This window comes from Sebastes umbrosus, chromosome 14 (assembly GCF_015220745.1).
Source record: "Sebastes umbrosus isolate fSebUmb1 chromosome 14, fSebUmb1.pri, whole genome shotgun sequence".
In the NCBI taxonomy this organism is placed as follows: domain Eukaryota; kingdom Metazoa; phylum Chordata; class Actinopteri; order Perciformes; family Sebastidae; genus Sebastes; species Sebastes umbrosus.
Window position 1 is genome coordinate 8,928,250 of NC_051282.1, and position 14,102 is coordinate 8,942,351.

General features: G+C 38.8%; 2 protein-coding genes across 7 annotated transcripts in view; both read left to right on the forward strand.

Annotated features, from left to right (window-relative positions):
- The window catches only part of myo15aa (myosin XVAa), a 62,240-nt gene extending 51,963 nt beyond the window's left edge, over positions 1–10,277 (forward strand). For all 6 annotated transcript variants that reach the window (XM_037792891.1, XM_037792895.1, XM_037792893.1 and 3 more), the window contains 16 exons: positions 426–628; positions 969–1,093; positions 1,234–1,297; positions 1,392–1,464; positions 3,053–3,126; positions 3,786–3,868; positions 3,967–4,097; positions 4,234–4,328; positions 5,439–5,516; positions 5,592–5,688; positions 5,798–5,958; positions 6,329–6,462; positions 7,976–8,109; positions 9,090–9,223; positions 9,609–9,749; positions 9,919–10,277. In XM_037792891.1, the coding sequence (XP_037648819.1) occupies positions 426–628; positions 969–1,093; positions 1,234–1,297; positions 1,392–1,464; positions 3,053–3,126; positions 3,786–3,868; positions 3,967–4,097; positions 4,234–4,328; positions 5,439–5,516; positions 5,592–5,688; positions 5,798–5,958; positions 6,329–6,462; positions 7,976–8,109; positions 9,090–9,223; positions 9,609–9,749; positions 9,919–10,020 (1,829 nt within the window). In that variant the 3' untranslated portion in view covers positions 10,021–10,277. The remainder of the gene's footprint in view (positions 1–425; positions 629–968; positions 1,094–1,233; positions 1,298–1,391; positions 1,465–3,052; positions 3,127–3,785; positions 3,869–3,966; positions 4,098–4,233; positions 4,329–5,438; positions 5,517–5,591; positions 5,689–5,797; positions 5,959–6,328; positions 6,463–7,975; positions 8,110–9,089; positions 9,224–9,608; positions 9,750–9,918) is intronic.
- A 2,581-nt stretch (positions 10,278–12,858) lies between these two features.
- Positions 12,859–14,102, forward strand: part of llgl1 (LLGL scribble cell polarity complex component 1) — a 47,421-nt gene continuing 46,177 nt past the window's right edge. The window contains exon 1 of the mRNA XM_037791771.1: positions 12,859–13,209. Within this exon, the coding sequence (XP_037647699.1) occupies positions 13,129–13,209 (81 nt within the window). The 5' untranslated portion in view covers positions 12,859–13,128. The remainder of the gene's footprint in view (positions 13,210–14,102) is intronic.

Sequence of the window (14,102 nt, forward strand, 5' to 3'; positions counted from 1 at the left end):
GTCAACAAAATGAAACAATCATTTTGAACCTGGCTTTATCCAATGTTCAGATTTCTGTTCTGGACATTTATTCAAATTAGCACATATTTGATAAGATAATGCCTCATTTGCATATTTAAACATAACATTTCAGAAAACTTGTAAACAAAAAAATGATTGTCTTACTGTAAGTAATCGACTGGTGAAGTTTCATGGTGATATCTATACTTAAAATGTTTACCCTATTCACCTGAGGTGTCTTCCCTTAACTGAGGATTTGTTACCTTTCTATGCCTTAAAAGCTGAAAAACATAAAGTGAATGAGGTTTTATGCTGTTGGTTGGACATTTGAAGACCCCACCTTGTGTTTTTGCATATGAACCTCTCTGTATACCTTCTGACAGACCCGTGTGTGTATTTGTGTGTGTGTATGTGTGTGTGTACAGGCTGGCGGTTCGGGGCTGTGTACGGTAAATCGGGAGTGTTTCCCAGCGAGTATGTCCGCCCCGTGGCTGCTCCGGACTTCCTGGTTCTCCCCGCTGAGCGCGTGGAGCCTCGAGACAGACAGGGACGAGTCGCTGCATCTGCTGCTATCGCCGTGGCGATGGGCTCGGCAGTAGCTGCCCATGAGCTTGACCTCTCCACAGAGGTGCACACCAGGAAGTTGTTTACTCATATTACAGCTGCATTTTTTCTACACTACTGCCCAACAAAGAAGCGTGATGTTTATTTTCAGCTACCGCATTATATCAGGAAAAAATGATAAAGTCTGAACAGTGGGCTCACAGCCAGAATAACTTTATGATTTCAACATGAATAATACCCCTATATTATGGTACACGCTGCTGTTTATACAGTATATGTTGAAATATTTTGGTTTAGCAGAAATAGAAATATTCTGTAGATAATTATATCTTTGGTGTTCCTTTAAGTGGCACTGCTGCTTAGCTATTGCTGTATGTGTGTCTGTGTGTGTGTGTGTGTATCAGGTAGTAAATGAGATGTATGGGGACGCTCTGAGCGGTGAACTGGACGATCTGCCTCTGCACAGCGGCCAGTACTACATGGCCGAGTTTGCCAAGAAGTACTTCAGAGAGGCGCAGAGGAACAAGAGGTCAGACACACAACATGCTGCCAAAATAACGTGTCAAAATGTCCTCAGTTCAAAAGACTACAGCTCAAATTGGTTCTCCCTGCGACAAATTAAATGCATAAACACACTGTTCATAAATGCTGCCTGTATTTTGCCCACAGTGATCAGAAAGCCAAAAAGGGGAAGGAGGGCAGGGACCCTGTTGACATGGTCAAATTCTCCAAGGTAAAGCAGCTGACTTTACTTCAAAGCATAATTATTTAAATAATGTCTTTGTATTCTTGCATATGTTAGATTGTAATGTGTTTTTTCTCTCCAGTCTCCGATCCAGGAGTCTCTGATCGACTTCTCCGACAGCGGGATGAATAGAGTGGCTGCTGACATCTTCATAGGTGAGAGGAGAGTAAGGAAAGGAGGGATGGATATACGGATATACTGTTAATAGGATGTAGAAGAGGAAGGTAGACAATTTATAGTTTGCTGTCGTAGAGAAAAACAGGGTTTTCAAATCCGATTGGGTCTTTGAAAGAGGGAGAGATGGAGGGAAAGATAAGATAAAATAAACTGGAAAAAAAAAGTTCGGAAACTTGTGTTTGGTGGATTATTTCTCTGTTGTTACAATGCTAATGGTCATTGTATTTTACATTGTTGGAAAGCCTGTTTATTTACCTTCGCAATGATGTCCAACTTGTAAGGATCATGCATTTGTGGGATGAGCAGCACAGCTGATTATGTGGGTAGCGCCCAAGAAAAATTTGCCAAATGCTCCGTCAATGTTAAACAGTGTATTCTCCTGTTGGTGTTGACTCTTGTTTTGAGTTGTTTGGTGGATTGGATGATTGAACTCTCTATCAGTAACAAGGAACAAACAAGACATATTGGCAATTTTACACTTTATTCATTTAATACACTGTCAGGAGCCTCAGTAGAGGTGGAAGATCCATACGCAGCCACAACAGCCTGGCACCTCCTCCTCATGCTGGTCACCAACCTGGTCACACGTTGCTGTGGGATGGCGTTCCATTCCTCAACCAGGATTCGTTGCAGGTCAGCAAGCGTGGTTGTGTTGGTCACTCTAACACGTACAGCACGCCCAAGCTGATCCCACAAGTGTTGAATTGGGTTGAGGTCTGGACTCTTGGCGAGCGTTGTCATCTTGGAGGTTGAAGTTAGGTGCCAGATTGTGGAGATATGGGATCGCCACTGGCTGCAGAATCTCATCCCGATATATCCATGCATTGAGATGGCCTTCAATGATGACAAGCCTTGTTTTGCCAGTGAGGGAGATGCCCCCCCACACCATGACACCGCCCCCACCAAAAGCTGTTACTCCATCAGTGCAACAATCAGCATAGCGTTCTTCGCGTCGTCTCCATACTTTGACCCTGCCGTCCAACTTTGGCAGACAGAACCTGGACTCATTACTGAACATGACCTTCCCCCACATGTTCAGGTTCCATTGTCCGTGTTGTCGACACCAGCGCAAACGGGCTTGATGGTGAAGGGCAGTCATTGCAGGCTTCCTGGTAGCCTTATGAGAACACACTGTTTACCATTGGCAGAGCATTTTGGCAAATTTTTCTTGGGCGCTACCCACATAATCAGCTGTGCTGCTCATCCCACAAATGCATGATCCTTACAAGTTGGACATCATTGCGCAGGTAAATAAACAGGCTTTCCAACGATGTAAAATGCAATGCCAATTAGCATTGTAACAACAGAGAAATAATCCACCAAACACAAGTTTCCGAACTTTGTTTTTCCAGTATATATACAGTATTATTGTCCCACAGGAAAGATCATTCCTGGGCAATAGTGCTACACACAGCTGCAGTCAACTTAAAACAATACGTAGCCAAAGACACAGTAATACATTACACACAAAGAAGAAGAAAAGTAGAAATGAAATCGAGACTTCCTCTTTCTCCTGTTTTATGAGATTATTTGTTTCCATGTTGACTGATGTTTTTTTTCGTCCAGCCATAATGAAGTTCATGGGAGACTTCTCACTGAAAGGTCAGACTGAACAGGACCTGGTCACCACCATACTGAAGGTACACGGACAAACACATAAAAACACTCTCTTGCATATTTGATTGGCTTATAAAATACTACGATGATAAAGAGAGAGGCTGATTTGCACATGATGTATTTAGGTCAAATAGAAGGAAAACGTCAATATTATTATTATTATAGACCGTTTCAACAGAATTGCATTGCTAGGCAACAGCTGGGGTCTATGTTTACGTCCTGTCATTGGCTGCGTCCGAAATCGCATACTATGCACGACGCACCCAATATGTGTACTATCGCTCAACATACTTTTGTGTGAATAAACAGTAGTGTGTATCTTTTCGGACGCACCGAGCAGTAATTTATGTCGTCACCTGAGAAAATAAAGGCGTATCTTAAAGATGATGATACGTACTGATGTTTTCACTTTGCATCGATGACATTGGGACGTTGATCATTGAATCGATATATCGATCCAGATCCATGTATCGTTACACCCCTACAATTGGTTTCATACTAAGGTTTTGGACATACAAAAAGATCTCACATACTGTTTTTGCATACTAAATAGCATGTTAGTGAGGAATTTAGGACGTAACCATTTGCATACACTGCAACAGGGACACATTTGGTATGTTTATGTTTACAACTGTGAAATGGTCTATTGTCTTCATATTAATGCATGTGCTCATAAATCTAGTTGAGTGCCGATCATGGCCTGATAAAGGACGAAGCCTTCTGCCAGGTGATGAAACAAGTTACCACCAACACGAGCTCCAAACCGTAAGTCTCTTCTACATTTTACATCACGTGCTGACTGAGGACTTCTAGCGTTGCCACGGAGAGGCTTTAATTTGCAGTTGTGTGTATATTTTGTGTAGGGACAGTTGTCAGAGAGGATGGAGGCTGTTGTACATCCTGACAGCTTTCTATCGCTGCTCTGATGTTATGAAGCCATTTCTGTTGAAGTTCCTGCAGGAAGCCTGCGACAGCCCCGGGATGCAGTACCAAGGTAGACAATCCAGCCATCCATCCATCCAAGGAAAAGAGGCCACAGCCCATCAACAACCTCGCACATCAGACTCATAAATCCTTACTACCAGTCTGATATTATCAGTTGTTATTGATCTGTTGCCCTTGATTGACAGGTATTGCCAAGGCATGTGAGCAGAATCTGAGGAGGACTTTTCAATATGGCGGACGCATACAGTATCCCAACAGCATGGAACTCAAAGCTATGCTGGTAAGTTTCTAATTCAGACATGCAGTCTTCTTATGTGGATTGAAACTTGTTTAAAGTGTTAAAATATGCCCCAAACCACAAGGCAAATGACAAAAGGAATTAAAGGGGAACTAGGCCCGTTTTTAAAATGCATACGTTATTCCTATGGTCTAAGACAGTCAAAAGAATATTAATAAACAAGAACAACTCTCTCCCAAATCCAAAAACTAGAGCGCTAAAACTCAAACGTGTGATGTCATAGGGCATAAAGTGTGGAGCTGCTCCACAGACAATGAATAGGAGAGATGTTCTAGATGACACCGAGAGCACCCAGGGGAATGATCTGAGTATATGGGAACATTTTCTGTTTCACAACTGACAACACTACAATAGCATAAAGCTCAATTGGGTATAAAAAATGAGTAAAAATGGGTAAAAAGCTCCACACTTAATACCCTATGACATCACAAGTTTGAGACTTACTTCTCTGGTTTCTGGCTTTGAGAGAGAGGAGCTCATGTTCACACATATTAATTGAACTTTACTAGGCCATGGAAATAACATACTGGAATTATTGATTTAGGTGGTGTTCCCCTTTAATGTAATAATTGCTGTGTGATGGAATACTTTGTTAAATATAATAGATATGTTCCTCTGAATGCATCCAAAATGACAATAAATGTTTATTATGTTATCAAAATATCCACAAAATTATAATAACTTATACTGTAAAACTTTTACAATTTTGTATTGTAATGAGGTGTTGACATATTTGATAGAAAAATAAAATGTATGTAAAATGTTCATAATTCAGGAGATATTATAACAGCCTACTTCTCTTTGTCTTTTGAGCTTTTTCTTTGTCATAAACACTCATTGGTAAACCATGGTGACATATACAATCTATATTGAATATAAATTAAGCATGAATTTTTAGAATGGGCAACATTCTAGGATTTGTAAACTTGATTAACTATGTCACACTAATTCAACTATAGTAGTATTGATACTTAAGGCAACTGCCATGTTTAAGTGTGAGTGTGTTTAGCAGCTGCTCTCAGTAACAGCTGTACACTCCACGCTGGCGTTAACTCGTTTGACGTTTCCCTCTGATTGGTTGTTTGCATGCAGGCTGGGCGGAGCTCCAAGAGACAGCTGTTCCTGCTGCCGGGTGGGATCGAACGGCATTTGAAAATCAAGACGTGCTCTGTGAGTACAGATGCTGCATTCGTGGGTCAACATGACAGCAACATTGCTGAATTGTGAATGATTTCTTTATTTCAGGTGGCATTGGATGTCATCGAGGAGCTTTGCTATGAGATGGGACTACACAGGGTGGAGGCTTTGGATGAATATGCCATCTTTTTGGTCACTCACAAAGGTAACAAGCACATCATAGTGAAGACCTACTGTACAATGCAAACACTCTGGACATACATTAATACACTATAGATAAACAGATAATAAATATGAAGTGTGTGTCTGTGTAGGTCAGAACGTGCGTCCCCTGAACAAGCGCGAGTACATCCTGGACATTGCTACAGAGGCAGAGCCAGTGGACACCAACTACAGTCTGTGGTTCAGGAGAGTCATATGGAGTCTGGCTCTCAAACTTGACAACGAACTCTATGTCACCATGCACTATAACCAGGTAGAGATCTACTGTATTAAATGAAGGACAACTGAGGTCGTGTTTCTACTGTAGTTAATCCACAGGGTTCTAACAGTTTAGGACATTTTGGCTCATGTTTTTCCTGTGTGGCTGGTTTTACAACGATTCACACTGTCACATGGAGATACAGTAGATATTACCTCTGTAGTCCCCATTGCAGAATTGCTGTCCACGTCCCTGTGCGGTTTGCTTGACCATCAGCTGACGTCATTTGTAGCTTTGGCGTTTGTGTGACAGCAGACTCACTTCAACTAGCGCAGAACATTTTAAATTTCCTGTCACAAAATGAGCAGTGACATACAGTCAAGTAAACACTAACAAAACTTAACTCTCTGTGTCTCTCTTCCAGGTGTTGCCAGACTACCTGAAGGCCTTGCTGAGTGTGGTTCCTCAGGGTAAGGCAAGTGACCCGCATATGCAGCAGATCGCCAGACTGGCTGCCCTACAGCACCGTGCCAAGGACACCATCTACCTGCCCACCCTGTAAATACAGTATACATAGGCATACACATACTTGCTTACTCACATATTTTAGTTTCAGTTAGTTTTTAGAGTGTGTTTGCCAGTTTTAGTTTTTATATATTTAGTTTTAGTTTCCAGGTATAATGTCTGAGAAGTATGTAGCCATACATACAAAATACATGGTTGAAGAACTGTGAGTAATGTTTAATCTTTACATTACTTTAGTGTCCGATGAGAAGCAATGGCGGCATGGCGCCATCTGCTGGAATGTCAAATGCGATCAATTTCTGTGGTTCACGGTCACGAGAGTTCACGGAAATTCATGCTGTCTCCTTTTTTCGGTAGTGATATATGAGGGCTAAAAAACTAAAACTTTTTTTATCAGTTTTTTAACGAGGCAATATCGTTTCAGTTTAGTTTTTGTTTTTGTTAAAGGAACAATATATAGGACTGACAGCTAGCGTTTGAAATGGGGACGTATGAGGGGTGGAAGTAACAAAAATTAACTGATAAAAATGGAGGTGATGAAAATGCATGTGAATTGAAAATGGAGTGATAAATTATCAAGTGATTTGATTACTTTAAAGCTGATTTGACTAAAACAGTCGTGATATGATGAAAACAGAGCCATGTTTCATCATTCAATACAAAATTGCCATTTATCATTTAAGGAAAGTGGGCTCAAGGGTGGAAGTAACAAAAATTATTTGAAGAAGAATGAAGTGATGAAATGCTCATAATGGAAGTGATGAAAATATATGTGAATTGAAAAATAGAGTGATAAATTGTTAATTGATTTGATAATCTAAATAGCAAAAACAACAAAAATTGCATGCAGTAAACGATAAATGTCAACTGGTTGTTGTGGGTGATGAATGGCTGACAGTTGATTATCAGATCAACACTGATTCAAATAAAATGTCAATCAAGTTGATCAAATCAATTGAGGCCACTTTCCTTAAATGATACAAGGCAATTTTGTGTTGTGAATGATGAATGTAAGATAGTGAAAATGATGAAACATGGCTCTGTTTGCATCATATCACAACTCTTTTAGTCAATTGAGCTTTAAATGAATCACTTGATGATTTATCACTCCCTTTTTCATTTCACATCTGACGCTCCATTTTTCAATTGACATGCATTTTCATCACCTCCATTTTGAACGCCAGTTTGTTTCATATGTGGTAACAGGGTGTAGAAATGGGCAGTGGACGGGATCACACCGGCCAAAACAAAAACACACTTTCAAAAGGAGAACCTACTGGCTGTAGCATTGTTGTAGGAGAAGCCAGTATTTCAATTCAGCATGTGTCCTTAATCTCTGATGACATATCATGGTCATTTTATGATTTATTACAGTAAATATATTACATATTGGTCCTTTAAAGATATTGTTTGTATTTAGTTTTAGTTTACTGAAAATATTTTTCACTGCTTATTTTCGTTTTGGTTTCAGTTTTAGTTCACTATAGTAACCCTGCTCTGAGGTATCATTGGTTTGCTTTTTGTGTGTGTGTGTGTGTGTTTTTAGCCGTGACGTGCAGGAGTGCGTTCCCCCACAGTTCTACAGCAAACAGGGTTCACAGCTCTGGCTGAATATGGCAACTCAACACATGCAGCAGGTCCAGCCCTTAAACCCCAACCAGGCTCGTGCACAGTTCCTTGGTAAGACCACCGCTCTGTGTGAGTGTGTATTTCTGAAAGTGACTTACAGTGTGTTCCGTAGACGCCTATAGTATTCTTCAATTCCACATAATCAAATAACCATTTATTATATTATTATATTATTATAATTATATTTTCTCTAAAATCTAGCTGAGCAGGAATATTTGATTAAAAACACCTGCCTCAGAATAATTAGAAAAAGAAAAAAAAAATGAATCCTAGATAATTGTTTTTTCAAAAGTACTGTGTATGTTGATTTATATCTTTTTTACAATCATAAAGATATAAAAAGAAAACACAATGAAGAAAATAAACAAAAAACAAACAGAACAGTCATGGTTAAAAGTGTCCATTATCAAAGAAGGGTGTTCACAACTCCAGTATCTTGTAATTTATTCATCAGTTAGTCCATAAGCATTTTCCACTGTGTCATAAATCATCCATTTCTTCCATTTACTGTACTAACAAAAACAATTTCTCTCACTCTAAGCTGGAGAGTCATTTTTTCCAAAGTATAAATCTCTCTTGTATTATAGTAGGGGGTTCAGTCTTATACCAGTTTCTTGTTATTGCCTTCTTACTTGTGATCATAATATCTTGGTTAAATATCTATCGTTATCAATGACATAATCCTTTATATTCCCCAGGTACATAACTTTGCATTCCTTAGGTATTGCACATCCCAAAATACCTTTAATTGCAACATGCACATTTTCCCAAAATGAGTGGTTTGCCTCTCTATTCCTACATAACCACCAGCATGATTGTTGTGAACCAGTTTGCTTACTCTTTATTTTAGGGGTTATAAGGTAGCAGGTTAGATTTTTCCACCCAAACTCCCTCCATGTTCTTGACTTTGTAGTGGAATTGTTTTGAGTTATTAACAGCGCAGCAAAGTTGATATTAGAAAGTTGCATTAGAAAGTAATAATTGTTCCAAGCTGCCATATTAAAAGTGACCCTTCCTGTGTTTTTGCCCAGGTCTGGTCAGTGCCTTCCCCATGTTCGGCTCCTCCTTCTTTTACATCCAGAGCTGTAGCTCCGCCACCATCCACGCCCCGTGCATCCTGGCCGTAAATCTGAATGGACTGCACTTTCTTAACAAGGACACTCATGTATGTCTCAGACACACGCTCACAATCACACATGAAAAATCATCCACTCATACACCGATCCAGTCTGTGTAATGTTGCATGCTTCACATTCCAGGACCAGCTGTCAAAATATGGTAGCGGGAAACTGAGTCTGTGTAACAGTATGAATTTGAAGGAATACTCATTTAACATCGCCTTAAAAGCATACTACTGCAAAAAAATGAAAATGAAAAAATGATTTCAAAACAAAGCATTTGGCTCCCTCTGTTGGTTATTGTGTTTGCTGTCTGCTTATGTAGTCTACATGTTTTGACATTTAATATGTGTGCATATCTGTGTTTATAAGTGTTTCTTTCCTGTTTGTGTGTGCATTCATACATAATTTATATCTGGTTTGTGTAATCAGGAGGCCATGGTGCGTTTCCCTCTGAAGGAGGTCCAGTCAACTCGCACCCAGAGACCAACTTCAGGCTCCAGTTATCCATATGTGGAGATCATGATAGGAGACCTGCTCAACCAGCGCATCACACAACTACAGCTGGAGCAGGTGTGTGTGTGTGTGTGTGAGAGAAATATACAGAGAGAGTTGATAAAAGAGAGCTGCAGTTGCAACTAGAGCTGTCAGAGTTAACGCGATAATAACGGAAATTCATTTAAACGCCAATAATTTCTTCAACGCATTAACGCAATCGATCTTCTGTGTGTGTGTTTTCCAGGGCCTGGAGCTGTGCAGAGTCATCGCCATGCACATGGAGAACATGTTGTCAGTCAGAGAAAAGAGACTCACTTTGCCACCAAGTGAAATCACCCTGCTATAACACAAACAAGCATATGCGCACACACACACACACACACACACACACACACACACACACACACTAAGAGGAGTCGCACTTTATGCCTCATAATTGTACTGCATCTACCTCTATTTTAAAAATAGAATATTTTAATATGTAAAGCTAATGTTTCTTTAATGTCGATGTAACATCGAATGTATGGCGATGATATTGATGACCTAGTTTGTGAAAAAGGATGTATTCAGTTGGCGCTGCAACCAAAGATTATCTTCTTCATTAATCGTTTGGTCTATAAACTATAAGAGAAGAGCGGAACATCAACATCATAATTTCCCACAGCCAAAGTTGTCAAGTTCAAATGGCTTTTTCTGTCCAACCAACAGTCCAAAACCTAAATATATTCAGTTTGCTATCATAGAAGAGTAAAATAAACAGCATATTATATTCAATAATCACATTTGAGAAGTTGCAACAACTGAATTTTTGGGTCATTTTACTTAAAAAAAGATTTAAACGATTACACCTACCACATTAACATAAAGTAAGAAAAGGAATACACGTGTATAGTTATCTTTCCAGTAGGTCAGGTCAGACCTGTACCTTGCACACACTTACATACACACATACACACACACCACTGGGTTGAATGCATTCATGTGTCTATGATGCAATGTAAGTTAGCAAGAAGTAGAAACTGAAACTTGGAAAAATGTCCTTTCACACCCATTTATGTTTTTAGTTTGATATTTTTTAGCCAAAACTGTTTGAGATCTTGTCTGCCATGGCTGCTTTATAGGGCTGAGACTATAATGGATAAGACCTCTTTAATTTACTTTACCCTCCCACTTCAGAAGACTTGTATGATTTGATTTGCATTGATGGGGTAGGAACCCCTGCTGTGGTTGGCTCTCTACAAAGAAACTGAATGTGTGAAACTGAATGTGTGAAACTGAAGCGAATAACTAGCAAACTTTAGTATAACCTCATCTTCCCTTTAACATTAATACATGCTTGTGGTTTGACTTGATACATATTTTTTTATTAGGCTTGGGCCTACTGTACATACAAGTGTAGCCTACATAAATTATTTGTGAGCTCATAAGATATTTTTTTGTAGAAAGATGCAATTAAAATGAAAACAAAAGAAGGCGGCAACAAATTAAATTATTTCTTTGTTATTTTCTTCCCTGTCGTGAAATCAAGTGAAAGACACGACAGAAAACATATGTGGGGAAGCAGTTAAAGGCCACATCACTGAACTGTTTGCACTAATTAAAATGATTATTTATACAATGTATATATGTATTTGTAAATAGCTGTTGTACATAACTTATGCATGTGAATAATGTTGTACATTAAAGTTTGTAGCTTAAATTACTCTGGTGTTTAAGTTTGGTTCATTTAATTTTTAACATTTACAAGTATGATTTCAAAGGCATCAGAGAAAGCTACATAAAAACAGCATAGGAAAGAGAGTAAATAAATATATAAGATAGACAGAGGTCAATGGTCAGTTTCAACAGTCTTTTGCCATTTCTTCAAAATAATTGTCCCGAATTCTGCTTTATGTAAAAGTAATATAATATTTAAATTTTTGTTTCAACATTTTTATTGATGCGTGTATAATGTAAAAAGGGCACCGCAATCGAGACTGAAAAAAAGGTACACAACACCAAGGGAATTTAAGAATGACAAAGAAAGAAGAAAAAAACAAAAACACAATTAACCAATAGAACAACCCACCCACCCGATATAAAAAAAAGGGTAAATAGATAAATGAAATTATATAAATATAAATGAAATTAATTAAATAAATAAATACATTAAAATAAAAGAAATATATAATAATAATAATATACAAAAATACAAATAAAAATAAATGTAATTGTAATATTTAAATTTAAAATAATTTAAATTTAAAAATAATAATAATAGTATTTAGGACCACTAAACCCAGAAGGTTTTACTATGGGATGATGTTAGCGACCTGTTGGTATCATCCAATGAAGGGACAAAAAACTAAAACACAAAGAACCAATTGAACAACCCCCCCTGCCAGGATTTTTTTTTTTTTAAAAAAGGTAAATAGATAAATAAAATTATATAAATCTAAATGAAATAAATACATATAGTAATAATAATAATAATAATAATAATGCATACAATATTATCAATTTTAAATAATTTAAATCTAGTAATAATAGTATTTAGGACCCCTTCATGTCCTTTCATTTTCAGTTTTCCAAGGAACATAGAAAACAACAGGTCACTAACATCATCCGATAGTAAAACCTTTTGGGTCTAGTGGTCCTAAATATTATTATTATTATTATTATTAATAATAATAATAATAATAATAATAATAATAATAACAATAACAATAATAATAATAATACATTTAGATTATTTTGAATTTAAAAATTACATTTAAATTTAATTTACTTGTATTTTTATATATTATTATTATTATTATTATATATTTTTTTATTTTAATGTATTTATTTATTTAATTAATTTAATTTAGATTTATATAATTTAATTAATCTATTAACCCTTTTTTACATCCCAAAAGGTTTTAACGATCATTACAGTAAATATATTACAATAACACATTCTGAACAATAGAAAATGAACAACTTCACTTACATTGCCTTTTACTAACTATTATCTACCGTCTTGATAGTTTCATTTAGAGTAAAGCGTTCGCCGTTTTAACACCCTTGTATTGACGGATGTGAGCAGGACGTGCATCCGGTGCGTCGCGGTGCTACAAACCGAGCATCCACCCTCCAGTGTTCGCTAACGGCTGTGTGGGCGTTTCCTAGGTAATTGCTCGCAGATTTCTTCGCCCTCATTGGTTGACAACGACGGGGTCCGTGTGAACCGGGAGGAGGTGGGGGGCTGTGGTCGAACCCACCGCGACCTGAACAGCACCAGGAGGGAGAGAGAGAGAGAGAGAGAGAGAGAGAAAGAGGAGGGAGGAGAGAGAGCCGCAGCCCGCAGCAGCAGCAGCAGCGCCGCTTTCAGCCTGCATGGGGCTAGTCCGTTAGCTAGCTTAGCAACCAACCGTCCGCCTCAACCCCCGTGTGTTGTTATCTCTGCGTGGTTTCCTGCTGTACCGGCTTCAACATGATGAAGTTTAGGTTCCGTCGGCAGGGCACCGACCCGCAGAGAGAGAAGATAAAACAGGAGCTGTTCGCCTTCAACAAGGTAAAGTAACGGGACGGAGGAGAGGAGAGGGAGGAGAGAGAGGGTTTCCTCCTCTTCTCTCCTCTTCTCTGCTGCTGCTCCACTAAACTATCTATCTCAACCTGGTTAAAGTACAGCATCATTTAGATGCTCCTCTCTGTTGCTGCGTCCAGCTAGAAACAGACTAGCTGCTGCTGGTTTCTAGTGCAGGCTGGACTTGGACGCTTTGTTGATGTGTGTGTGTCTGTCTCCGTGTGTGTGTGTGTGTATGTGTCTCCGTGTGTGTGTCTCTGTCTCTGTGTGTGTCTGTCTCTGTGTGTGCGTGTGTGTGTGTGTCTCTCTCTCTCTCTGTGTGTGTCTCTGTCTCTGTGTGTGTCTATCTCTCTGTGTGTGTGTCTCCCTCTGTGTGTGTGTGTTTGTATCTGTCTCTGTGTGTGTGTCTCTGTGTGTGTGTGTGTGTGTGTGTGTGTGTCTCTCTCTCTCTCTCTCTCTCTCTGTGTGTGTGTGTCTCTCTCTCTCTCTCTGTGTGTGTAGGGGGGTTTCAGTTTTCTTCACGGTGTGTTAATTGGCTTTCACCCAAACGAGGCCCTTGTTCAAAGTGGGTGAAACTTATCTATTGTAGAGCTAACATTACTGTAATTAACCATCCACAACTGATGGTGTCAGTGATAGGGATTATTATCAGGCTGCACATTAACGAGATTAGTTTGAGTGGTGTTTGCAGCAGCTTCATGTGAGTAATGTGTGTGTGACCCATATTTCATTCTGATATTGATCAAATTGGCTGTCAGTGTGGTGACACCCATACCCCCTTTCATGGGTTTTTGCATAGAAGCTACCACAACACTGTATGTCAAAGCCTGCAGGGGTATGGAAGTTTTTATTGGACTTTATTAGTTGTAACCCACAGAAGA